This window comes from Eublepharis macularius, chromosome 12, assembly GCF_028583425.1.
Source record: "Eublepharis macularius isolate TG4126 chromosome 12, MPM_Emac_v1.0, whole genome shotgun sequence".
NCBI lineage: Eukaryota > Metazoa > Chordata > Lepidosauria > Squamata > Eublepharidae > Eublepharis > Eublepharis macularius.
The window spans coordinates 76,242,594-76,270,559 of NC_072801.1; the positions used below are offsets into that span (position 1 = coordinate 76,242,594).

At 47.9% G+C, this 27,966-nt stretch overlaps 1 long non-coding RNA gene and 1 gene segment (V, D, J or C); one reads left to right on the forward strand and one right to left on the reverse strand.

The window, feature by feature from the left end:
• On the forward strand, positions 1–27,734 carry LOC129340149 (immunoglobulin heavy constant mu-like). The segment is given in 3 exon segments: positions 1–389; positions 26,032–26,343; positions 27,271–27,734. Coding segments are annotated over 3 exon segments (684 nt in total).
• On the reverse strand, positions 22,512–24,348 carry LOC129340150 (uncharacterized). The gene is made up of 3 exons (XR_008597999.1): positions 24,105–24,348; positions 23,806–24,014; positions 22,512–22,682 (listed from the first exon to the last, which is right to left on the reverse strand). It is a non-coding gene; the product is annotated as an uncharacterized LOC129340150 (long non-coding RNA).
• Positions 27,735–27,966: the final 232 nt, after the last annotated feature.

A 27,966-nucleotide genomic window follows, 5' to 3' on the forward strand; every position in this document is an offset into this window, starting at 1 on the left:
GCAATACATTTTATTTGCCACAGAAGCGATAGCCAGAGATGGCGGCATGCCTCGAGATTTTCTGTCATTCCCAAGCAAGGATTCCTCTCTGACTGAATGTTTTCCCCTTGAGGGCCTTCCAGTGACTTGACACCTTACCAACACGGTGTGCTTGCAATGCCAAGGCGGATCTTTCACAACTCACATCCTCTTGGATTGTCTGGTGGAGTGCCAAATCTTTACCAGCAAACATCCTCCCTGAACTCCCCGGGAACGATATATAAGCAAGCCTAGCCTACTACTGGACATTCACCCAGATATCACCATGAGGTCCAGCCTCTTCTTCTTTTCTGTGGGACTCCTCGCTCTCGGGGGAAACCTGCCCAGGACTTCTGGCCAGAAGGTTACAGGCGAGTATTCTGCTCTTCTCCTCATGCGCTCCTGAAGGCCTCCCCTTCATCCGCTCTCTTCTATGTGCCGACCTTGTTCACAAGCTCCCTTCTCAGAAGCTCTCTTCCTCCTCCTCCTCCTCCTCCCAGTCTCCTCTATCGGCCCGTTCTGTGTCTTGGACCAGTTCTAGCCTGCAGGGAGAGGAAAGATTCCTCATCAATCTCCTTCCCCCTTTTTCTTCCGATTTCCTCTGCCTTTCCTTAATTTTTAGGTGCCCAGCCAGGCAACAGAATACTGAAGTGATGCAGATATTCTTTCATAAATATTATTTAAATATGCTTTTTTAAAATCATTGCAATAGCAAATTGGGTTTTTTTCCCCTCTTTTCTCCTGGTAATCCTTGCATGAACAGAGATATGGGGCACACAAGGGGCCTGGGGGGGGAGTAAGAGTCCAGCACTGGCAGCATAAATTCAGGAAGGGGGAAGTAGGCAGGTGGGATTAATCTTGACAGGGAAGATTGAATTCTTTCAAAACTGATAGTTCAGCTTTTGATTTTACAGGTAGGAAAGCATTTGGTTGTTGTGGGTTTTCCGGGCTGTATTGCCGTGGTCTTGGCATTGTAATTCATGACATTTCGTCAGCAGCTGTGGCTGGCGTCTTCCAGGAAGATGTCACAGTGTCACTGAGAGATCTCTGTCTTTTGGTGCTACACCTCTGAAGATGCCAGTCACAGCTGCTGGCGAAACATCAGGAACTACAATGCCAAGACCATGGCAATACAGCCTGGAAAACCCACAACAACCATCATTCTCCAGCCATGAAAGCCTTCGACAATATATTGAGGAAAGCATTTGTTACAAAAACAGCGACTCTGAAACAGTGTGAGGAAATTCCATCCGTTTGTCTCTGGTTTCATCTCTGTTTGGAGATCTGTAGCTTTGTTTCTAATTATATGATTAGACACTCAAAAGATAGCAGGTGGAATTTATTGTTATATACCCAGTTATCATTATACAGATTATACATGCAGATGGCTCCCTACCTTCACTCAGCAGATCCGGCCACACGGAGCCAGGTTATGGTTATGGCGAGGCAACAGCAAAGCTTTCCACCCTTGAAAGAAAGTTGGAAATTCCAGTTCATAGCGCAACCCACAGCCTCGTTACACTCCAATGTCAGGTGGATTCTGCATGTCACACCTATTTTGCACGCACTCCATTAGTTACTGATCAGTTGCCGAGTTCTATTTACACTTCTGAATATCACCAACCAAGCCTTAATGGCCGTGGACCCACCCTGGCATCTTCGCTCATCTGAGCTTCGGAAGATGCCACCCTACAAATGGGTAAGAGTAGCTACTGCCCACTCACATACATTCTGCATGGCAGCTCCCACCTTGTGAAACGGCCCACTAGAGCGGCTCAGGGAATCCCACACACTCCTGTCGTTTCACAGAAAGTGCGGGACAAAAGTGCTCAACCGGACATTTTCATCAAGGAATTATGGCTGTTGGAGGAAGGAGCAGATCAGGAGGTTGCTTATTGAGTGCACCGCCTTGCTTTTCTTGCATTGTCTTCTACCCTTGCAAGTGGCTTCCTGCGTTCGGGTATCTCCTGTCTTAGGACTGAACTGTTTTCCAGTTCTGTAATCCGGGTCTTACAATGTTGTTTACTGGAGGTCTTTGCTGTTGCTTTGAGCTGATATTTAGGATCTGTAATCTGCCTTGACTCTCAGGGCCAAGCTACAAGTGACAAATGACACTTGAACGGCAAGTGGATTGAGTGGAGGGCAAGTGAACAGGGAGAAATACACTTGCTGTTCAAGTGTTATTCGTCACTTATAGCTTGGCCCTCAGTGAGAAACGAAGACTATATGTGAAGCAGATAAAATAAATAAATAAAAAATGAAAGAATAAGTGTTGTCAGTATGCCAGACACATTCTGAGGGATGCGTTTTAGTGTGCGGGGGAGAGAAACAGTCTAACTCTTGTGTTTGTGGGAATTTCACATATCTGCAGACACCTCTCAGGGCCAAACTACAAGTGACGAATCCGTTCGATCCACTTGCCGTTCAAGTCACCCCTTTCATAGAGGAGGAGCTGGCAGAGCCAGACCCAGTGGACCAGGGCAGCCAGAATGGTCCAGCCAACCGCATGAAAGGCCTGAAGCTGCTGGGTTGGCCTGGCTGCTCTTCCGCCTAGCCAGAGCTCCCCTTGAAGCAAAGTATGCCATGGTGAAGAAGTCCCTCACCTGTCCTGAGGCACGTGCTTCTGCCCTTCAGGGTTGCGAGCCTCCAGGTGGGGACTGGAGATCTCCTGGAATTGCATCTGATCTCCTGAGGACATAAATCAGTTCCCCTGCAGAAAATGGCTGCATTGGAGGGTGGACTCTATGGTATTATACCTTATTGACCTCCCACTCACCCCCAATTCTTCTCAGATTCCACGCCCCCTCCCAAATCTCCTGGAATTTCCTAATCCACAATTATAATAAAAATAACAATGATAACAAAAACAATAATATTTGATTTATATACCACCCTTCAGGACAACTTAACACCCACTCAGAGTGGTTAACAAAGTATATTGTTATTATCCCCACAACAATCACACTGTGAGGTGGGTGGAGCTGAGAGTGCTCTGAGAGAGCTGTGACGGACCCAAGGTCATCCACTGGCTTAAAGCAGAGGAGTGGGGAATCAAACTGGTTCTCCAGGTTACAGTCCTGCACTCTTAACCACTACACCAAACTGGCTCTGTTGGCAAACCAATGCCTTTTCCCCCTTGCAGGTGATACACCCAGCACTCCAACTCTTGACAGCTTCCCTCCTCCCTCAGAAAAACTGCCTTTGCAGGAAACAGTCAGCCTCACGTGCCGCATAGAAGGATTCTTCCCTGGAGAGACCACTATAACATGGTTCCGAAATGCCGAAGCCGCAGCAACTTCAGTCAACTCCATAAGCAAACCTGAGAGACCAGAGAACTTCAGGTCTAGCCTACTACGTCTCGATGTTTCAGACTGGGATGAAATATCGAAATACACTTGTGTCGTGGGAAAAGAGACCTTTCCCTCCTTGACATTTCAGCAGGTCCCAGACAAGGACCCCGGTAAGCCAACCCTTGGAAAGCTCTCCCTAGAGCCCGCCAACACTTGGCACTAACCGTTCGCTCCTTTCTGGGCCCGTCATTCCTCCATGACGCAGTGGCAATTCTCATGGCTCTTGAAACTCCTCTTTCATTGGACAAGCAGAGTTCTTTCCCTCAGGCAGCGCTTTGGGGATCTTCAGGCGACGGGGATCAGTTCCCTAGGAGACAATGGCAGGTGTGAGGGGGGGAGGGTAGACTCTGCAGCATTAGACCCCACTGAAGTCCTTCACCTCCAAAACCCCACCCTCCCCAAGCTCCAACCCCAAATCTCCAGGGATTTCCCAAACCAGGGAAGCGGGCTATTCGGGGAAAGAATAGGATTGCCCATCCCCCATGACTCCTTGACACTCTTCACTTCCATGTGGATCATTTGGATTTACTCCAAGTGAAATGTGGAAGTGAGGAGACCTCAGGATTCCGTAGCATTCTTTAAAGCAGCAGGATTTGACCTTTGAGATCAACAAGATTTTCAAGGCATAAGCTTCCAAGAATCAAAGCCCGTATCTGAAGAAGGGAGGGTTGAATCTTGACAGCTCATACCCTGGAAATTTTCTTGGGCTCTCAGGGGTCACTGGACTCAAATCCTGCTGTTCTAAAGAAGGTTACCTGGTTCTAATGAAAATGGACCACAGCCTGCTTCAGCCCCTTCCCAGAATGACTTTCCAGAAAGCACCGCACAGGAGGACTCGGTAGCATCCGCAAACAGGATAGGCGGGGTGGGAAATGTGGGGAAAGGGTTCCTGTGTGCTGTGGACAGTCTGGAGGAAGGAACGTCCTGAAGTCTCCCCCATCGCCTTCCCTCAAAACCCCTCCCTTCCTCTGTTGATTCCACTGATGGGGCCTGAAAGCAAATAACCTTCCTCTTCTTTCCACCACGCTCTGCCTCTCGGCACTCAACCAGGAAAGCCCTCGGCCTCCAACAAGTCCCTCTTCAGGTCCCGCTTCCAGGAGGCTGAAGATGACTCAGGTATGACCTTCAGCTGCAGAGTGGAAGGGCCTCATCCTGGCAGCGTCTCCATCACGTGGCACGAGAATGGCAGACCCCTGACTGAAGACAACAGCGTCATCCACACCAGCAGCGAGCCTAATGTTTTTCTCAACAGCAGCCTGAAAATCTGTGGTGATGAGTGGAATTCGGCAAAAGCTTTCTCATGCGCCATTGGTCAGCAACCTTCCACACACCCGGAACACCAGTGAGAAATCTTTGGGTGAAGAATGAAGACCAGTCCCTGTCCCAACATCGTGGCCTTTTCCCCCAGCACAGAATTGCCTCTGCTGCAGTCAGATCAAACCCTGTTTGACCCCCATCCACCCCTTTGTAGTCAACAGCTGTATAAAACAGAAGCCCTATGATTCAGTCCCAGGTATTCTTGGCTCTGGCTCCACATCTGTCTGTCATTTGTAGCTGGTGGACAGACGGTCTCTTAAATGGAGGCGAGGCATGGTTCATGTCTCAGACACAACACGGCTGCATCCTACCACCTTGGTTTCTCTTATGTGATATATTCTCAACCTCGTCCCCCACCTTACAAATCCCATGGGTATGAAATACAAGATATTAGGAAGTCCGTCATAATGCATCTCATCACTTCTTCTTCCCTAGCCCCCCTCTGATTTGCTGTAGTTTTTCAAAGATATCTCATATTTGACTTTATAAGGAGATCAGACATGTTAATGAATATACAATCCAGTGTAGGAAATGTGTTAGTCCATTGCAGCAGAAAGAAACAAAAACAGGATCCTGTGGCACCTGAAAGACTACAGTTTTATTTATTGTAGCTTAAGCTTCTATGGCCTGATGCCCCCTTTATCATATGCAGTCTTGTTCACAGAGGATGTTGAGGAGAGTGAATGAAGCCTCCAAAGTCAAGAGGAGTGTACCCCTGAATACCTGTTACTGGGGGAGACAACAGGACAGGGCTACTGCCCTGGTTCCTCTCCCAGAAGCATCTGGCTGGCCAGAATGAAATGAGATGCTGGGTGAGAGGGCCTCTTGGGGGTGGCACATCAGACCTCATGGGTGTGGCACGACCTGGCACGCCAGCCAGCCTTGGCAACCTTGCTCTGCATGTCCTGATCAATAGGCACACCGTGACCAGGACTTAGAAGGGAGTACACCCTGGCCTTGGGCCCTTCTCAGCATGTCTCAGCATGTCCTCTCATCCTTCACAGAGCTGCACAATATATTCACATGATCGGCTCACAATGTGCTTCGTTGTGCTTCACAGATAAGACAAAGGCTGACTGCAGCATGTTTACACAGTTGTCTGTGACTGTCTCAGAATATTGTAACCTTTGCTATTGGCTTAATTGGTCTTGCTCTCTTCCGGGACTTCCGGAAAAGTTTCTCAATAAAGCACTCTCCTCCAAAAGGAGGGTCAGACTTGCATCCTGACTCCGTCTCCTGTCGGTTCATCACTACATCTGGCGCCCGAACAGGGACACACACACCCATACTACCAGCACCTGGAAGAGGCCCCTCGAGTGCACCCGTCTACTAAGACCCCATCTCACTGGTAAGTATGGGTAATGGATTAACACAGCCTCAGCAGAGGCATGTGGAGGAACTGCGATTCCTGGTTCAGAAGTCTGGCGGGTCTAGTACTTCTGCGGAGATAGCAAGTCTCCTGTGCCACCTTTCCACGCGTTGTCCGGCTTACCCGGAAGCTGGGTCTTTGAAGCTCAAAGATTGGAAAAAGGTGGGCAGATTTCTACATATAGAACTCTGGGCATCTGTTCAACTGCTGCACACTTGGCACCAATGTCGCCATGCTGTGGAGCGCTTTGGTCCGTCACCATCAAGACCCCCTCTACCCCCTTCGGCACCTGCCGCCGCAGTCCCCAAATCCGAAATGCCAACCAGGGAGTCCCCGGAGAAACCGCCCCGGGTTCAGCCTGGGGCAGAGTTTCTCGGGGATCGACAGCAATCAGCTCTGGCAGAAGCCTCAGAAGAACATACTGCGGAACTCACAGAAATGTTGGCCATCTGTCCAGTCCACTATACCGGTGATGTGGACGATGATGGCCGCCCCATTGTAGAGTACAGGCCAGTTGAGTATAAAGTCCTTCTCCAGCTAAAAAATGCTATCCAGGATACGGGTTTGACCTCCCCCTATACCACTGGGTTTTTAGAAGCCATGATCTGGAATAGTCGTATGGTCCCAGAGGATTGGAAGCATCTTATCCGGATGCTTCTGACCCCTGCACAATTTGTGGTATGGGAAAGCGAGTTCCGGCAGGAGTGTCACACCCGCAGGGCCAATTCGGGTGGGGCATACACAGCAGCCCAACTCTACGGAGATAAAGCTTTTGCCCAACCAAATGCCCAAATAGTCTTGTCCGTGGCAATGCTTGAGCAGTCAGCTCTGGCTGCGTATCGGGCTCTTACGCTAGTCCCGTCCTCAGGGAAGCCTCAACCCTCCTTCGCCACGGTTAGACAGCAGCCAAATGAGCCTTACCCTGATTTTATCAATCGACTCCAAGAGTCAGTAAAAAGGCAAATTAATAATGAAGAAGCACAAACTAAACTCATGCATAAATTAGCCAAAGAAAATGCCCTTCCTGAGTGTCGGCGCGCAATTCAGGGCTTAAGTCACAGTCCCAGCCAGGCCGATATGATTCGAGCTTGTCAGGATGTTGGCTCTGCCTCTCACAATGCAACCTTGCTCTCAGCAGCGCTTCGCCAAGCAACTAAACCATCAGGGAAGTGCTATAATTGTGGGAAACCCGGCCATTTTCGAGCAGAGTGCAGAGCTAAAGGAGGGGGCGCGGTTCATCCCCGTCCCCCTCGGGGGGTGGTTCCCGGCCTGCTCAGTGGCCAAAAACCAAATGCCCAAAATGTGGAAAAGATTTTCTCTGGGCTAGCGAGTGCCGCTCTGTCCCAGAGTCGGGAAACTCGAGAGCGGGCCAGTCTCTGGCCCCGGTTCAAACAGAGACTCCAACTTCCTACCAGACGTTGCTGGAACTGGCCCTCGACTAACTCCACCCCATCTCTCTGCGACAAAATCAGCCACCCGGGGTAGTGCCGGTCTGGATCTTATTTTACAAAGCACTTTAACCTTCAAATTTCCACGGGAAAATGTTGGTCACTCCTTCCCAACTACAAGGCCCTCTTCCATCGGGGACCATGGGCCTAGTTCTCCCCAGGTCTTCTAGTTCCAAACAGGGTATTTTTGTAGTCCCCGGGGTCATTGATAGTGATTATCAAGGGGTTATTCAAATTCAACTGTGCACCAATTTGCCACAGTCCATAACAGCTGGTGACTCTGTAGCACAGCTGATTCTCCTCCCCTATTTTCTCCCCGCAGGGGGACAAGATCGCAATCGTAGGTAGGGAAGCTTTGGGTCCACCGACCGAAATCAAACAACCTTGGTGGGTGTTACTGCTTCCATTTCCAGAGCCCGCCTGCATTGTCATCTCCGTACATCAGGTTGTAGCTGAGGTAAACTGCTACCTCTTTCCAATGAGTCTCTAATAAAAGCTTTCTCACTTGCCACTTGAAAGCTGACCATATATTATGCTGGCATGCAGTCAGCCAACGCAGAGTGTATGGGTCTGGGGGATTTCCCTGTCCCACCCTCTTCCCCCCCCCAGCACCACTCACCTGGCCGGCAGGGGGAAAACGTGGGGGAATAGGGGCAGTACTTTATCCTGGATGAGGGCCAGAATCTAAGGACTATGCCTGGGAAATATTAAGAGCTGGTGTGCACCTGATAAGCCTGAGAAGGTGTGATGCCACAGGACAGCCTGTCTTTTCTGACAGCTTCAGGGTGCAGGCCAGAGGTCCTACTCTGTCATGCTCTCCTGGTATGCAACCAGCTCTTCTTCATACGGTCCTCTGCTGCCTCCCTCTGGCCTTTTCTGGGAACTGGATCAGTCTTTCTGAATCTTTCTCTCTCCACAGTGATCCAGCAGCTCTTTTAAACTACAGCCCCCAGGTAAAAATGCAAAACCTGACACTTAAAACAGCACGTGGCAGGTGTCACTGTGTGGTGAGACCTAGAGTCAGAACACACGAGACAAAATACCTAGATTCAACTCGTGTTCTCTTACCTAAAGGTTTGCCGGGAAGTGTAAGCGTCCTTGCAGCTTAAAGTTTAGCATTTACAGTGCAGGCGTCCTTGCAGCTTAAAGTTTAGCATTTACAGAGCAGCGAGGAGGGAAGTGCAGGCGTGGGGCGCCTTTCCTCCCACCCTCAAGGTGCATCACGGCATTTTCCCTTCCCCTCACCCGGCCTGGCCCTGCAGAGCGACGCCTGGCTGCACCAGGAGACTTTAAGCTGCAAGGACCCCCGCACATCCCTCTCTGCTGCTCTGTAAATGCTAAACTTTAAGTTGCAAGGACGCCTACAGTTCCTGAGAAACCTTTAGGTAAGAGAATACGAGTTGAAACTAGGTATTTCATCTCATGTGTTTCGACTGCTAGTTTGAGAGCATACAGGATATCTCTCACAGTATGCGGGAAAGGAGGAACTGGAAGGAATGTAGGATGCGTACAGAGATTAAACACTGTACTCATTCTGAACGGCAAGTGTATTTCTCCCTGTTCACTTGCCCCCCACTCGATCCACTTGCCAGTCAAGTGTCATTCATCACTTGTAGCTTGGCCCTGAGAGAGAGAAGATGGCAGAAACATGGACAGTTAGCCTCCAGCTGGCCCCCTTTCTGGCTATGGGGCCCGAGATACTCCCTTGACGCTAGTTCTATTTTTGGGTTTCTGAGGGTTATCACAATTCATGCCATGTTTAACAATCAGTTTGCTGGCCTATAATTTTTCCAGAGCGTCAAGGAATCGTCTTTACAATGCAGATTACAAGTTCCCTGAGCTAATTAATCATAAGGAAGGCAAGGACAGCAGCCATCTCCTGGCTGTCATTAACACGCAATCAAGCCAATTAAATCTTTGTTCAACAGGCTTGAGCTGGCCACCTGTCAGGTAAACTAACCCTGCCCCTATCTGGAATTCTCTCTACCTGCTACGCCCCTAAAATTCGAACCTTCCAATCAGATCCAAAGCGTCTAGCCTGAACCCCATCCCACTGCAGCAGAGAAACTGCCTTCCTGTCAGTGGAACTAGAGGTTCATAAAAACCACCCCTCAGCTCGCAAAACTTTTGTAGTTGGTTTCTGGATCCTACCTGCTACTCCAGCCCCACGGCTGGCTGACCCTGGTAGTCCCTCTGGACTTCCCCCACAGACTTCCACTGCACTGGATCCTTTCTTGTCCTCCTGATTTCTAAACAGACTGGGAAAAGTATATCTTTGCTCCCCACCTTTAAGCTATCTCCCCTTATTTTCCAACTCACACTGATTCACAAAGAAAGCTAGCATTCTGCTTCTCCAGAAGTGACTGGACACTACTCTTCTGTCCTGTTTCCCATTTCCCCTCACAGTTTCACTCCAAGCTTAGAGGTAATTATGCTACAATTGAAATGGGAATAGTTTTGGTTGATGTTTTCTGGGTATTGTTGGGGAAATGTGCGTGTGCTTTGTTTTAATGTTTGCTAGTAGGATAACTTCCTCCCGCCTTCCTAATATCGTACCCAATTCCCCAATAAACTGCACATTTTTAAACCTTTAAAATCGGTTTCTGTTGTCCTTTTCCTGATCAATCATACTCCTCACAGCTACTCACACCCACCTCATGAGGTAAAGACCCTGTTCACACTCCCTGCACAAACAACTAAGCTCATCCCCCATACCAACCCGAAACTGCATGTTCATGTGTTTGCAGGGCTGTGGTAACAGGGCTGTGGCCATATTTTAAGGGGCAGTGATGTCTTTTCACTTTAACAATGTGACAGAAGTTCCAGTCATGTTAGCCATGGGCAACCTGGAGCACTTTCTCTCCCTTCATACCTTTGGGGTACGAGTAGTAAAATTCAACCCCGGCATTTTCAAAATCGAGCCTGTTCTAGAAAATGGCCACGAGGAGGCAGCAGAGAACTGTGTGTGTTTGTTATGTGCCGTCCAGTCACCTCCAACCCGTGGCAACCCTATGAATGAAAGACCTCCAAAACATCTTATCATTGACTCACTGGCTCAGATCCTGCAAACTGGAGGACGTGGCTTCTTTTATTGAGTCAAGCCATCTTGATTTTAGGTCTTCCTCCTTCCCTCCTGCCTTCCACTTTTCCTAGTATTGTTGACTTCTCCAGAGAATTTTGTCTTCTCATGATATGATCAAAGTACGATATCTTTAGTCTTGTGATTTTAGCTTCTAGGGAGAATTCAGGCTTGATTTGATCTAGTACGCACTTTGTCTTAGAGGCAGCAGAGATCACATTGCAAATTTACAATGGCTAATGGAACATACCAGGGAATTTCAGAAAAAAATCAGCCTGTGTTTTATAGATTACAGCCAGGGTTTTTTCCCAGCTGGAATGTGGGGGAACGGAGTTCTGGAACCTCTTGAACATGGTCACATGGCTGGTGGCCCCAACCTCCGATCTCCAGACAGAGGGGAGTTTAGATTGCCCTCCGCAGCGCTGTGGAGAGTCTTAAAAGAAAGCTGTGGAGAGTCTTAAAAGAAATGGGGGTGCCACAACATCTGATTGTTTTGATATGCAACCTGTACTCTGGAGAAGAGGCTACTATCAGGACAGCATATAGGGAAACAGAATGGTTTCCAATAGGCAAGGATGTCAGACAAGGATGCATATTATCTCCCTACCTGTTCAACCTCTATGCAGAGTATATCATAAGGAAACTGGATTTGATCTAGAAAAAGGTGGTGTGAAAATTGGTGGGAGGAACATTAACAGTTTGAGATATGCAGATGACACCATGTTACTAGCAGAAAATAGTGAAGACTTGAAACAACTATTGATGAAGGTTAAAGGAGAAAGCGCCAAAGCAAGATTACAGTTGAACATCAAGAAGACACACGTAATGACTACTGAGGAATCACAATTTTAAAGTAGACAATGAGGAAATTGAAATTGTTCAAGATTTTCTATTCCTTGGCTCGATTATCAACCATGATTAGACACAAAACGTTTCTCACTGTTGTTACAAAAGTCCGCCTCTCAGTCGATCTCTGTGATAGCACAAGTTCCCCACAACCCAACAACAGCAGGGCAATGCTCTTTCCCTGCTGAAGTTTCTCAGCCTAATTCACATCACAGGGGTGTTGTGAGGAGGATAAGCTGTGGAGGCAAGGACAATGAAGCGAGGGGATATAAATCAGTAACTTGTAGGCAGACCTGCCTCTTTTCTAGGTCTCCATTTGTCGCTGCATGAAGTTCATTCAGTCCTAACAAGAGGAGGTGCTATTTCCCTGCAGTAATTTCTTCCTGGGATTTCCTCCCCCCCCCCCCACCCTCCCCAGTGGATTGTTGTTGCCTCCAAAAAGTGCAATTGACTGATCCAGTTCCCAGAAAAGGCCACAGGGAGGCAGCAGAGGACCGTATGAAGAAGAGCTGGTTGCATACCAGGAGAGCATGACAGAATAGGACCTCTGGCCTGCACCCTGAAAGCTGTCAGAAAAGACAGGCTGTCCTGTGGCATCACACCTTCTCAGGCTTATCAGGCGCACACCAGCTCTTAATATTTCCCAGGCATAGTCCTTAGATTCTGGCCCTCATCCACGATAAAGTACTGCCCCTATTCCCCCACGTTTTCCCCCTGCCGGCCAGGTGAGTGGTGCTGGGGGGGGGGAGAGGGTGGGACAGGGAAATCCCCCAGACCCATACACTCTGCGTTGGCTGACTGCATGCCAGCATAATATATGGTCAGCTTTCAAGTGGCAAGTGAGAAAGCTTTTATTAGAGACTCATTGGAAAGAGGTAGCAGTTTACCTCAGCTACAACCTGATGTACGGAGATGACAATGCAGGCGGGCTCTGGAAATGGGAGCGGTAAGACCCACCAAGGTTGTTTGATTTCGGTCGGTGGACCCAAAGCTTCCCTCCCTACGATTGTGATCTTGTCCCCCTGCGGGGAGAAAATAGGGGAGGAGGATCAGCTGTGCTACAGAGTCACCAGCTGTTATGGACTGTGGCAAATTGGTGCACAGTTGAATTTGAATAACCCCTTGATAATCACTATCAATGACCCCGGGGACTACAAAAATACACTGTTTGGAACTAGAAGACCTGGGGAGAACTAGGCCCACGGTCCCCGATGGAAGAGGGCCCTTTAGTTGGGAAGGAGTGACCAACACTTCCCGTGGAAATTTGAAGGTTAAAGTGCTTTCTAAAATAAGATCCAGACCGGCACTACCCCGAGTGGTTGATTTTGTTGCAGAGAGATGGGGTGGAGTTAGTCGAGGGCTAGTTCCAGCAACGTCTGGTAGGAAGTTGGAGTCTCTGTTTGAACCGGGGCCAGAGACTGGCCCGCTCTCGGGTTTCCCGACTCTGGGACAGAGCGGCACTCGCTAGCCAAGAGAAAATCTTTTCCACATTTTGGGCATTGGGTTTTTGGCCACTGAGCAGGCCGGGAACCACCCCCCGAGGGGGACGGGGATGAACCGCGCCCCCTCCTTTAGCTCTGCACTCTGCTCGAAAATGGCCAGGTTTCCCACAATTATAGCACTTCCCTGATGGTTTAGTTGCTTGGCGAAGCGCTGCTGCGAGCAAGGTCGCATTGTGAGAGGCAGAGCCAACATCCTGACAAGCTCGATCATATCGGCCAGGCTGGGACTGTGACCTAAGCCCTGAATTGCACGCCGACACTCAGGAAGGGCATTTTCTTTGGCTAATTTATGCATGAGTTTAGTTTGTGCTTCTTCATTATTAATTTGCCTTTTTACTGACTCTTGGAGTCGATTGATAAAATCAGGGTAAGCCTCATTTGGCCGCTGTCTAACCGTGGCAAAGGAGGGTTGAAGCTTCCCTGAGGATGGGACTCGCATAAGAGCCCGATACGCAGCCAGAGCTGACTGCTCGAGCGTCGCCGCGGGCAAGACTATTTGGGCCTTTGGTTGGGCAAAAGCTTTAGCTCCGTAGAGTTGGGCTGCTGTGTATGCCCTGCCCGAATTGGCCCTGCGGGTGTGACACTGCTGCCGGAACTCGCTTTCCCATACCACAAATTGTGCAGGGGTCAGAAGCATCCGGAAAAGATGCTTCCAATCCTCTGGGACCATACTAGTATTCTGGATCATGGCTTCTAAAAACCCAGTGGTATAGGGGGAGGTCAATCCCGTATCCTGGATAGCATTTTTTAGCTGGAGAAGGACTTTATACTCAACTGGCCTGTACTCTACAATGGGGCGGCCATCATCGTCCACGTCACTGGCATAGTGGACTGGACAGATGGCCAATATTTCTGTGAGTTCTGCAGTATGATCTTCTGAGGCTTCTGCCAGAGCTGATTGCAGTCGATCCCCGAGAAACCCTCCCCCAGGCTGAACCCGAAGCCCAGCTTCCGGGTAACCTGGACAATGGGTGGAAAGGTGGCGCAGGAGACTTGCGATCTCCGCAGAAGTACTAGACCCACCAGACTTCTGAACCAGGAATCGCAGTTCCTCCACATGCCTCTGCTGAGGCTGTGTTAATCCATTACCCATACTTACCAGTGAGACGGGGTCTTAGTAGACGGGTGCACTCGAGGGGCCTCTTCCAGGCGCTGGTAGTATTGGGGGGGGGGTCCCTGTTCGGGCGCCAGATGTAGTGATGAACTGACAGGAGACGAAGTCAGGATGCAAGTCTGACCCTCCTTTTGGAGGAGAGTGCTTTATTGAGAAACTTTTCTGGAAGTCCCGGAAGAGAGCAAGAACAATTAAGCCAATAGCAAAGGTTACAATATTCTGAGACAGTCACAGACGACTGGGCAAAGATGCTGCGGTCAGCCTTTGTCTTATCTGTGAAGCACAGCGAAGCACGTTGTGAGCCGATCATGTGAATATATTGTGCAGCTCTGTGAAGGATGAGAGGACATGCTGAGACATGCTGAGAAGGGCCCAAGGCCAGGGTGTACTCCCTTCTAAGTCCTGGTCACGGTGTGCCTATTGATCAGGACATGCAGAGCAAGGTTGCCAAGGCTGGCTGGTGCGCCAGGTCCAGCCCACACCCATGAGGTCTGATGTGCCACCCCCAAGAGGCCCTCTCACCCGGCATCCCATTTCATTCTGGCCAGCTAGATGCTTCAGGGAGAGGAACCAGGGCAGTAGCCCTGTCCTTATGTCTCCCCCAGTAACAGGTATTCAGGGGTACACTCCTCTTGACTTTGGAGGCTTCATTCACTCTCCTCAACATCCTCTGTGAACAAGACTGCATATGATAAAGGGGGCATCAGGCCATAGAAGCTTAAGCTACAATAAATGAAACTGTGTAGTCTTTCAGGTGCCACAGGATCCTGTTTTTGTTTCTTTGTGCTGCAATGGACGAACACATTTCCTACACTGGATTGTATATTCATTAACATGTCTGATCTCCTTATAAAGTCAAATAGGAGATATCTTTGAAGAACTACAGCAAATCAGCGTGGGGCTAGGAAAGAAGAAGTGATGAGATGCATTATGACGGACTTCCTAATATCTTGTATTTCATACCCATGGGATTTGTAAGGTGGGGGACGAGGTTGAGAATATATCACATAAGAGAAACCAAGGTGGTAGGATGCAGTCGTGTTGTGTCTGAGACATGAACCATGCCTCGCCTCCATTTAAGAGACCGTCTGTCCACCAGCTACAAACGACAGACAGAAGTGGAGCCAGAGGCAAGAATATCTGGGACTGAATAATAGGGCTTCTGTTTTATACAGCTATTGACTACAAAGGGGTGCATGGGGGTCAAACAGGGTTTGATCTGACTGCAGCAGAGGCAATTCTGTGCTGGGGGAAAAGGCCACAATGTTGGGACAGGGACTGGTCTTCATTCTTCACCCGGAGATTTCTCACTGGCGTTACGGGTGTGTGGAATTTTGCTGACCAATGGTGCATGAGAAAGCCTTTGCCGAATTCCATGCATCACCAGAGATTTTCAGGCTGCTGTTGAGAAAAACGTTAGGCTCGCTGCTGGTGTGGATGATGCTGTTGTCTCCAGTCAGGGGTCTGCCATTCTCGTGCCACGTGATGGAGAGGTTGTCAGGATGGGGCCCTTCCACTACGCAGCTGAGGATCACACTTGAGTCTTCTTCAGCCTCCTGGAAGCAGGACCTGAAGAGGGACTTGTTGGAGGCCGAGGGCTTGCCTGGTTGAGTGCCGAGAGGCAGAGCGTGGTGGAAAGAAGAGGAAGGTTATTTGCTTTCAGGCCCCATCAGTGGAATCAAGAGAGGAAGGAAGGGGTTTTGAGGGAAGGCGATGGGGGAGACTTCAGGACGTTCCTTCCTCCAGACTGTCAATACGCAGCACACAGGAACCCTTTCCCCACATTTCCCACCCCGCCTATCCTGTTTGCGGATGCTACCGAGTCCTCCTGTGTGGTGCTTTCTGGAAAGTCATTCTGGGAAGGAGCTGAAGCAGGCTGTGGTCCATTGCCATTAGAACCAGATAACCTTCTTTAGAACAGGAGGATTTGAGTCCAGTGACACCTGAGAGCCCATCAAAATTTCCAGGGTATGAGGTGTCAAGATTCAAACCTCCCTTCTTCAGATACAGGCTCTGATTCTTGAAAGCTGATACCTTGAAAATCTTGTTGATCTCAAAGGTCAAATCCTGCCGCTTCAAAGAATGCTATGGAATCCTGTGGTCTCCTCACTTTCACATTTCACTTGGAGTAAATCCAAATGATCCACATGGAAGTGAAGAGGGTCAAGGAGGGATGGGCAATCCTATTCTTCCCCCGAATAGCCCGCTTCCCTGGTTTGGGAAATCCCTGGAGATTTGGGGGTGGAGCTTGGGGAGGGTGGGGTTTTGGAGGGGATGGACTTCAGTGGGGTCTAATGCTGCAGAGTCTACCCTCCCCCCCACCACACCTGCCATTGTCTCCTAGGGAACTGATCCCCGTCGCCTGGAGATCCCCAAAGCGCTGCCTGAGGCAAAGAACTCTGCTTGTCCAATGAAAGAGGCGTTTCAAGAGCCATGAGAATTGCCACTGCGTCATGGAGGAATGAGGGGCCCAGAAAGGAGCGCCAAGTGTTGGCGGGCTCTAGGGAGAGCTTTCCAAGGGTTGGCTTACCAGAGTCCTGGTCTGGGACCTGCTGAAATGTCAAGGAGGGAAAGGTCTCTTTTCCCATGACACAATAGTATGCCGCTGTTTCATCCCAGTCTGAAACATCGAGGCGTAGTAGGCTAGACCTGAAGTTCTCTGGTCTCTCAGGTTCGCTGATCGATTTGACTGAAGTTGCTGCGGCTTCGGCATTTCGGAACCATCTTATATTGGCCTCTGCAGGGAAGAATCCTTGTATGCGGCACGTGAGTAAGATTGTTTCCTCCAAAGGCAGTTTTTCCGAGGGAGGAGGGAAGCTGTGGAGGACTCCGGGTGTATCACCTGCAAGGGGGAAAAGGCATCGGTTCGCCAACTCAAAATGCATTAGTCTGCCAAGAGAGCCAGTTTGGTGTAGTGGTTAAGAGCGCAGGACTCTAATCTGGAGAACTGAGTTTGAATCCCCACTCCTCCGCTTGAAGCCTGCTGGGTGGCTTTGGGCTCGTCACAGCTCACTGGAGCTCTCTCAGCCTCACCCACCTCACAGGGTGATTGTTGTTGTGGGGATAATTATGACATACTTTGTAAACTGCTCTGAGTCGGTGTTAAGTTGTCCTGAAGGGTGGTATATAAATCAAATGTTGTTATTCTTGTTATTGTTATTATTGTTGTTATTGTTATTATAATAACTGTGGGTTAGGAAATTCCAGGAGATTTGGGAGGGGGTGGGATCTGAGAAGGTTTGGGGTTTGGGGATGGGAGGGAGCCCAGTAAGGTATAATGCCATAGAGTCCACCCTCCAGTGCAGCCATTTTCTCCAGAGGAACTGATTTCTGTCCTCAGGAGATCAGATGTAATTCCAGGAGATCTCCAGGCCCCACCTGGAGGCTGGCAACCCTGAAGGGCAGAAGCACATGCCTTAGGACAGGTGAGGGACTTCTTCACCATGGCATACTTTGTTTCAAGGGGAGCTGTGGCTAGGCGGAAGAGCAGCTAGCCCAGCCCAGCAGCTTCAGGCCTTTCATGTGGTTGGCTGGACCATCCTGGCTGCCCTGGCCCACTGCGTCTGGCTCTGCCAGCTCCTCCTCTATGAAATGGGTGACTGAGAGATGTCTGCAGATATGTGAAAGTCCCACAAACACAAGAGTCAGACTGTTTCTCCCCCCCCCCCCCAAACGCATCCCTCAGAATGTGTCTGGCATACTGACAACACTTATTCTTTCTATTTATTTTATCTCCTTCATATATAGTCTTCGTTTCTCACTGAGAGTCAAGGCAGATTATCCACTCAAAGCAACAGCAAAGTCCTCCAGTAAACAACATTGTAAGACCAGGATTACAGAACTGGAAAACAAGGCACTGCCTAAAGCATTAAGATCTGCCTAAGACAGGAGATACCCGAACGCAGGAAGCCGCTTGCAAAGGTAGAAGACAGTTCAAGAAAAGCAAGGCAGTCTACGCAATAAGCAACCTCCTGATCTGCTCCTTCCTACAACAGCCATAATTCCTTGATGAAAACGTCCGGTTGAGCACCTTCGTTCTGCACTTTCTGTGAAATGACAGGAGTGTGTGGGACTCCCTGAGCCGCTCTAGTGGGGTGGCAGCCCTGAAGGGCAGAAGCACATGCCTTAGGACAGGTGAGGGACTTCTTCACCATGGCATACATGACCTTATTATTATCAGATCTGTAAGTGATGACATCCAAGAAAGGAATCTGATTTTTATCTGAACGCCACTCATACTGAACATTCCGGTCTCGGCTGTTGAGCCAAGCACAAAAGGCTTCTATCTGATTACTCCCTTCAAACAAAAAATAGAGATCATCAATATATCTCCTGTACAGCCGAATGCATGATCTAAAAGGATTAGACTGGTGTAAGATGTACTGCTCCTCCCGTTTAGCCATGAATAGGTTAGAGATACTCAGTGAAAATGAGTTCCGAGTAGCTATTCTTAATGTTATGCAGAGGGATAAACTGAGTGCATTATTACAGAGGGAAGCATATTGGATACGTTCTTTACAAACAATGAGACCGTTTGGACTTAATAATGAATTGTCTTTGTATTGTTTTTAATAAGGTTTTGTAATTTTTGCAATATAAGGTGAGTGTTCCCTTTAAGAATATCTTTTTGTGAAAGTGGGAGGTTGTTATAAGCGAGTGTGGAAATTATGTCATGGCGCGCTAGAGAAGATACAGCCGCCATTGTCTGGGTACCGATGGTACCCAGCATCCTTCTAAACCTCACAGGTTAGTAATTTCTTGTTAGCTTTGGCTAGCTTTTTTGTATGTATAATTTGAAGGAATTACATGTTATGCATGAATGGATTTGTATTGCAGCGGAAAGCCTAGCCACGCCCCTGAAGAAGACAAGGAACGAAATCTGAGCTTTTCAGCCAGCCCCAGAAAGGGGATAGCTGTGCTCCTTGTTTCTGCCATCATGAGGAAAAAGATTTAAAAGAAGACACAGGACACATTTACTTTGGACTTTTTCCTGGACTTTATTTTGACATTTGTTCATCCGGAATATGACTTACTTGCTATAAAAGGTATGTTATGTATTCCTAGAGTAGCAATGCGCACTCAGTATCAGTTTAAATATATTGTATAATCATTGTATATTTATATAGTCTTCGTTTCTCACTGAGAGTCAAGGCAGATTACAGATCCTAAATATCAGCTCAAAGCAACAGCAAAGACCTCCAGTAAACAACATTGTAAGACCAGGATTACAGAACTGGAAAACAAGGCACTGCCTAAAGCATTAAGATGTGCCTAAGACAGGAGATACCCGAACGCAGGAAGCCGCTTGCAAAGGTAGAAGACAATGCAAGAAAAGCAAGGCGGCGTACGCAATAAGCAACGTCCTGATCTGCTCCTTCCTACAACAGCCATAATTCCTTGATGAAAATGTCCGGTTGAGCACTTTTGTCCTGCACTTTCTGTGAAATGACAGAAGTGTGTGGGACTCCCTGAGCCCCTCTAGTGGGCCGTTTCATAAGGCGGGAGCTGCCACACAGAATATATATGAGTGGGCAGTAGCTAAACTTACCCATTTGTAGTGTGGCATTTTCCGGAGCTCAGATGAGCGAAGATGCCAGGGTGGGTCCACGGCCATTAAGGCTCGGTTGGTGATATTCAGAAGTGTAAATAGAACTCGGTAACAGATCAGTAACTAATGGAGTGCATGCAAAATAGGTGTGACATGCAGAATCCCCCTGACATTAGAGTGTAACGAGGCTGTGGGTTTCACTATGAACTGGAATTTACAACTTTCTTTCAAGGGTGGAAAGCTTTGCTATTGCCTCGCCATAACCATAACATGGCTCCGTGTGGCCGGATCTGCTGAGTGAAGGTAGGGATCCATCTGCATGTATAATCTGTATAATGATAACTGGGTATATAATAATAAATTCCACCTGCTATCTTTTGTGTGTTTAATCATATAATTAAATACAAAGCTACAGATCTCCAAACAGAGATGAAACCAGAGACAAACGGATGGAATTTCCTCACTCTGTTTCAGAGTCTCTAGTTTTGTGCCAAGTGCTTTCCCACCTGTAAAATCAAAAGCTGAACTATCAGTTTTGAAAGAATTCAATCTCACCTGTCAAGATTAATCTCACCTGCCTACTTATGCAGCCAGTGCTGGGTTCTTAGTCTCCCCCCCCCACCCCCAAGCCCCTCGTGTGCCCCATATCTCTGTTCATGCAAGGATTACTAGGAGAAAAGAGGGGGGGGGGAACAATTTGCTATTGCAATGATTTTAAAAAAGCATATTTAAAATAATATTTATGAAATTGTATCTGCATCACTTCAGTATTCTGTTGTCTGACTGGGCACCTAAAAATTAAGGGAAGGCAGAGGAAATAGGAAGAAAAAGGGGGAAGGAGATTGATGAGGAATCAGCTAGAACTGGTCCAAGACACAGAACTGGTCCATAGAGGAGAAAGGGAGGAGGAGGAGGAGGAGGAGGAGGAGGAGGAAGAGAGCTTCTGAGAAGGGAGCTTGTGAACAAGGTCGGCACATAGAAGAAAGCGGATGAAGGGGAGGCCTTCAGGAGCGCATGAGGAGAAGAATACTTGCCTGTAACCTTCTGGCCAGAAGTCCTGGGCAGGTTTTCCCCGAGAGCGAGGAGTCCCACAGAAAAGAAGAAGAGGCTGGACCTCATGGTGATATCTGGGTGAATGTCCAGTAGTAGGCTAGGCTTGCTTATATATCGTTCCCAGGGAGTTCAGGGAGGATGTTTGCTGGTAAAGATTTGGTACTCCGCCAGACAATCGAAGAGGATGTGAGTTGCAAAAGATCCGCCTTGGCATTGCAAGCACACCATGTTGGTAAGGTGTCAAGTCATATGAAGGCCCTCAAGGGGAAAACATTCAGTCAGAGAGGAATCCTTGCTTGGGAACGACAGAAAATCTGGAGGCATGCCACCATCTCTGGCTATCACTTCTGTGGCAAATAAAATGTATTGGGGGAAAGCCCTGGAATGGGTGGCCTTTATTGATAATTGTTTTCACCAGTTTCTAAGGAAGTAAATTGACTTACTGAACTGGACTCATGAGGGACAATTTTACACCTAACAATGTAAGTCCAGTATCCATTCCACTCTCCCATCTCCTTTGTTTCCGGTGGAAGTAAATTTGGGGTTCTTCTCAATTTGCTGAACCTGAGCTTAGAAGCAGTGAGCAGTGGAAGTTGATACAGACACAGCGGAGGTGCTGTTGGGTGTGTATAAGCCAGTTGTCTCGAGTTGTTTTATTCGGCCCATTTTTCAGGAGAGCAGTCTGTCGACGTAAACCCTGTTCCAGAAAGGAAGCACATTAGTGTTGAAATTATATTGGAGAAAGTCCATTCTTTTTGCACAGTTATGTGAGATCCCCTCCCACCCACCAACATCAATACGATACTGAGGAAGGGATAAATTGGAAGGGACCAGTGCTGTCAGTGGATAGAGGGCTCCAGTCCCTAGGAGAAAATGAAATCTACTTTGACTCCCCCTGCCAAAGTGATTACATAAGTGATTTATGACTACAAAAAGGAAACAAGACTGACAATTATTCCATCCACTCAACTATAGTACAAATAATACAATACCAATAATAACAACGGTTCTTATTCATGTAGTTCTGGAAACAACAACAACATTCGATTTATATACCACCCTTCAGGACGACGTAACACCCACTCAGAGCCACTCACAAAGTATATTATTATTATCCCCACAACAACAAACAACCTGTGAGGTGGGTGGGGCTGAGAGAGCTCTGGAAGAGCTGTGACAGACCCCAGGTCACCCAGCTGGCTTCAAGTGGAGGGGTGGGGAATCAAACCGGTTCTCCAGATTGGAGTCCTGCCGCTTTTAACCACTATACCAAACTGTCTCTCCAGCTGGGGAGCTGGGGCTGAGAGGAGTGGCCTTCCCAAAGCCACCTGCGGAGCTCATAGGAGAACAAAGTAAATATACAATGATTATACAATATATTTAAACTGATACTGAGTGCACATTGTTACTCTAGGAATACATAACATACGTTTTATAGCAAGTAAGTCATATTCCGGATGACCAAATGTCAAAATAATGTCCAGGAAAAAGTCCAGAGTAAATGTGTCCTGTGTCATCTTTTAAATCTTTTCCCTCACGATGGCAGAAGCAAGGCGCACAGCTACGCTCTATCTGGGGCCGGCTGAAAAGCTCAGATTTCGTTCCTTCTTCAGGGGTGTGGCTAGGCTTTCTGCTGCAATACAAATTAAGTCCATTATTAAGTCCAAACGGTCTCATTGTTTGTAAAGAACGTATCCAATTACCAATTACATTCAAAGTGCAAAGCATGGAAACATTACATCCACAACAATTAATTGTAATTCATTTCTAATAATACAACAACATTTCACGAGCTCACAGATGCATGTGAAACATCAGCATCGTCTGATGTAATTTGGAGCAATAAGTACAAAGTTAATGTCCCGCTGTAAACATAAGCACTAAAGCGCAAGAGGTGCTGTGCAAATAGCAAAAAACAAAAGCCAAGACTTCTGTCCGTGCTGTCTACAAATGATGTTCCTGCCCTACGGACAATCGGCCACCTCCATTTCGCACGTGATGCTCTCACGCCGTGCTTCCTCAGGGGCAAAATCCAGTTCTAAATAAGAAAAAACAAGCATCCAAACACATAAATATCAACACCTTCCCCTCCCAGACTTGGCTTATTAACAGTCACTCTTACAGGTTACAATCAATTATGCCACTGCATTTCTTCATTACATTACTCCATTTCAGCTCCAACAATTCATTACGGTCAACGTAATCACATCTGCCAGTTCTCTGGCTTAAATCCTATTCATTTCAATTGGAATCTGTGTTCTTAAAGGGACCTATTCACAAGAATCATGGTAGGTCCCATTCATTGTTTAAGCCCGAAGGGCTCATTGCCCCCCTAGTCGAAATAAAAGGCAGACACAAAGCTTGGATATAAAATTGGGCCACTTTATTTATTTCAACGTAAACTGTGCCAAAGAAGGGCAGAGCAGGCAAATATGTCTTTGGCTCCGCCCAGCCAGCAAAGCCCTTGGATGCCTAGGAAATGCCCGCTGCCTTTCCTTCTTCCAGGGCTGCAAACGCGGCCCCTGTCCAAGCTGCAGTGCTGCCGTCCAGGTGGGCCAAATTGTTTCCAGATCAAAGATCCATTTTGCCTCCCTCTGCAGCAGCATCCTTTGGGACGAATGACTCCCGTGGGTGCTCATCACAGGATTGTAACCTGTACTGTAAGTAAGAGTGAATGTTATTAAGCCAAGTGTGGGAGGGGAAGGTGTTGATATTTGTACCTTTTATGAATTTGGGCAAGATATAAATTCTACAAAGAGATTCTGTAAAATAGAATTATAGGCTGCTTTGACAGTTGGTATACCATGAAAATGAAATCCGGCCCTCAAGTCAGAGTTGACTTATGGCGACCCCTGGTGGGGTTTTCAGGGTAAGAGACTAAGAAAGGTGGTTTGCCATTGCCTGCCTCTGCAACCCTGGCCTATCCAGATCAGATACCATAGTGGTTAAGCAACTGAGCTGCAATACAACATTTCACTGGTTCAAATCTCACTACTGCCATGAGCTCAGCAGGTGAACAACAGGGATGGCTTCTCCCGTACTCGTACAAAGTCAAAAATCAGAGAAAACCCACGGGAGAACAAAGTAAATATACAATGATTATACAATATATTTAAACTGATACTGAGTGTGCATTGCTACTCTAGGAATCCATAACATACCTTTTATAGCAAGTAAGTCATATTCCGGATGAACAAATGTCAAAATAAAGTCCAGGAAAAAGTCCAAAGTAAATGTGTCCTGTGTCTTCTTTTAAATCTTTTCCCTCATGATGGCAGAAACAAGGAGCATAGCTATCCCGTTTCTGGGGCTGGCTGAAAAGCTCAGATTTCGTTCCTTGTCTTCTTCAGGGGCGTGGCTAGGCTTTCCGCTCCAATACAAATCCATTCATGCATAACATGTAATTCCTTCAAATTATACATACAAAAAAGCTAGCCAAAGCTAACAAGAAATTACTAACCTGTGAGGTTTATAACGCTGCCAATAACTTGCATAATCATCGGTACCCGGACAATGGCGGCTGTATCTTCTCTAGCGCGCCATGACATAATTTCCACACTCGCTTATAACAACCTCCCACTTTCACAAAAAGATATTCTTAAAGGGAACACTCACCTTATATTGCAAAAATTACAAAACCTTATTAAAAACAATACAAAGACAATTCATTATTAAGTCCAAACGGTCTCATTGTTTGTAAAGAACGTATCCAATATGTGTCCCTCTGTAATAATGCACTCAGTTTATCCCTCTGCATAACATTAAGAATAGCTACTCGGAACTCATTTTCACTGAGTATCTCTAACCTATTCATGGCTAAATGGGAGGAGCAATACATCTTACACCAGTCTAATCCTTTTAGATCATGCATTCGGCTGTACAGGAGATATATTGATGATCTCTATTTTTTGTTTGAAGGGAGTAATCAGATAGAAGCCTTTTGTGCTTGGCTCAACAGCCGAGACCTGAATGTTCAGTATGAGTGGCGTTCAGATAAAAATCAGATTACTTTCTTGGATGTCATCACTTACAGATCTGATAATAATAAGGTCAGGTATGCCATCGTGAAGAAGTCCCTCACCTGTCCTAAGGCATGTGCTTCTGCCCTTCAGGGCTGCCAGCCCCACTAGAGGGGCTCAGGGAGTCCCACACACTCCTGTCGTTTCACAGAAAGTGCAGGACAAAGGTGCTCAACCGGACGTTTTTATCAAGGAATTATGGCTGTTGGAGGAAGGAGCAGATCAGGAGGTTGCTTATTGAGTGCACCGCCTTGCTTTTCTTGCATTGTCTTCTACCCTTGCAAGCCGCTTCCTGCGTTCGGGTATCTCCTGTCTCAGGCAGATCTTAATGCTTTAGGCAGTGCCTTGTTTTCCAGTTCTGTAATCCGGGTCTTACAATGTTGTTTATTGGAGGTCTTTGCTGTTGCTTCGAGCGGATATTTAGGATTTGTAAACTGCCTTGACTCTCAGTGAGAAACGAAGACTATATATGAAGTAGATAAAATAAATAGAAAGAATAAGTGTTATCAATATGCCAGACATATTCTGAGGGATGCGTTTTGGGGGAGGGGGGAGAAACAGTCTGACTCTTGTGTTTGTGGGACTTTCACATATCTGCAGACATCTCTCAGTCACCCGTTTCATGGAGGAGGAGCTGGCAGAGCCAGACGCAGTGGGCCAGGGCAGCCAGGATGGTCCAGCCAACCACATGAAAGGCCTGAAGCTGCTGGGCTGGGCTAGCTGCTCTTCCGCCTAGCCACAGCTCCCCTTGAAACAAAGTATGCCATGGTGAAGAAGTCCCTCACCTGTCCTAAGGCATGTGCTTCTGCCCTTCAGGGTTGCCAGCCTCCAGGTGGGGCCTGGAGATCTCCTGGAATTACATCTGATCTCCTGAGGACAGAAATCAGTTCCTCTGGAGAAAATGGCTGCATTGGAGGGTGGACTCTGTGGCATTATAGCTTACTGGGCTCCCACCCATCCCCAAACCCCAAACCTTCTCAGATCCCACCCCCTCCCAAATCTCCTGGAATTTCCTAACCCACAGTTATTATAATAACAATGACAACAATAATAACAATAACAAGAATAACAACATTTGATTTATATACCACCCTTCAGGACAACTTAACACCCACACAGAGCAGTTTACAAAGTATGTCATAATTATCCCCACAACAACAATCACCCTGTGAGGTGGGTGGGGCTGAGAGAGCTCCAGTGAGCTGTGACGAGCCCAAAGCCACCCAGGAGGCTTCAAGCGGAGGAGTGGGGATTCAAACTCAGTTCTCCAGATTAGAGTCCTGCGCTCTTAACCACTACACCAAACTGGCTCTCTTGGCAGACTAATGCATTTTGAGTTGGCGAACCGATGCCTTTTCCCCCTTGCAGGTGATACACCCGGAGTCCTCGACAGCTTCCCTCCTCCCTCGGAAAAACTGCCTTTGGAGGAAACAATCTTACTCACGTGCCGCATACAAGGATTCTTCCCTGCAGAGGCCAATATAAGATGGTTCCGAAATGCCGAAGCCGCAGCAACTTCAGTCAAATCGATCAGCGAACCTGGGAGACCAGAGAACTTCAGGTCTAGCCTACTACGCCTCGATGTTTCAGACTGGGATGAAACAGCGGCATACTATTGTGTTATGGGAAAAGAGACCTTTCCCTCCTTGACATTTCAGCAGGTCCCAGACCAGGACTCTGGTAAGCCAACCCTTGGAAAGCTCTCCCTAGAGCCCGCCAACACTTGGCGCTCCTTTCTGGGCCCCTCATTCCTCCATGATGCAGTGGCAATTCTCATGGCTCTTGAAACGCCTCTTTCATTGGACAAGCAGAGTTCTTTGCGTCAGGCAGCGCTTTGGGGGTCTCCAGGCGACGGGGATCAGTTCCCTAGGAGACAATGGCAGGTGTGGTGGGGGGGAGGGTAGACTCTGCAGCATTAGACCCCACTGAAGTCCATCCCCTCCAAAACCCCACCCTCCCCAAGCTCCACCCCCAAATCTCCAGGGATTTCCCAAACCAGGGAAGCGGGCTATTCGGGGGAAGAATAGGATTGCCCATCCCTCCTTGACCCTCTTCACTTCCATGTGGATCATTTGGATTTACTCCAAGTGAAATGTGAAAGTGAGGAGACCACAGGATTCCATAGCATTCTTTGAAGCGGCAGGATTTGACCTTTGAGATCAACAAGATTTTCAAGATATCAGCTTTCAAGAATCAGAGCCTGTATCTGAAGAAGGGAGGTTTGAATCTTGACACCTCATACCCTGGAAATTTTGATGGGCTCTCAGGTGTCACTGGACTCAAATCCTCCTGTTCTAAAGAAGGTTATCTGGTTCTAATGGCAATGGACAACAGCCTGCTTCAGCTCCTTCCATGAATGACTTTCCAGAAAGCACCACACAGGAGGACTCGGTAGCATCGGCAAACAGGATAGGCGGGGTGGGAAATGTGGGGAAAGGGTTCCTGTGTGCTGCGTATTGACAGTCTGGAGGAAGGAACGTCCTGAAGTCTCCCCCATCGCCTTCCCTCAAAACCCCTCCCTTCCTCTCTTGATTCCACTGATGGGGCCTGAAAGCAAATAACCTTCCTCTTCTTTCCACCACGCTCTGCCTCTCGGCACTCAACCAGGCAAGCCCTCGGCCTCCAACAAGTCCCTCTTCAGGTCCCGCTTCCAGGAGGCTGAAGAAGACTCAAGTGTGATCCTCAGCTGCGTAGTGGAAGGGCCCCATCCTGACAACCTCTCCATCACGTGGCACGAGAATGGCAGACCCCTGACTGGAGACAACAGCATCATCCACACCAGCAGCGAGCCTAACGTTTTTCTCAACAGCAGCCTGAAAATCTCTGGTGATGCATGGAATTCGGCAAAGGCTTTCTCATGCACCATTGGTCAGCAAAATTCCACACACCCGTAACGCCAGTGAGAAATCTCCGGGTGAAGAATGAAGACCAGTCCCTGTCCCAACATCGTGGCCTTTTCCCCCAGCACAGAATTGCCTCTGCTGCAGTCAGATCAAACCCTGTTTGACCCCCATGCACCCCTTTGTAGTCAATAGCTGTATAAAACAGAAGCCCTATGATTCAGTCCCAGATATTCTTGCCTCTGGCTCCACTTCTTTCTGTCGTTTGTAGCTGGTGGACAGACGGTCTCTTAAATGGAGGCGAGGCATGGTTCATGTCTCAGACACAACACGACTGCATCCTACCACCTTGGTTTCTCTTATGTGATGTATTCTCAACCTCGTCCCCCACCTTACAAATCCCATGGGTATGAAATACAAGATATTAGGAAGTCCGTCATAATGCATCTCATCACTTCTTCTT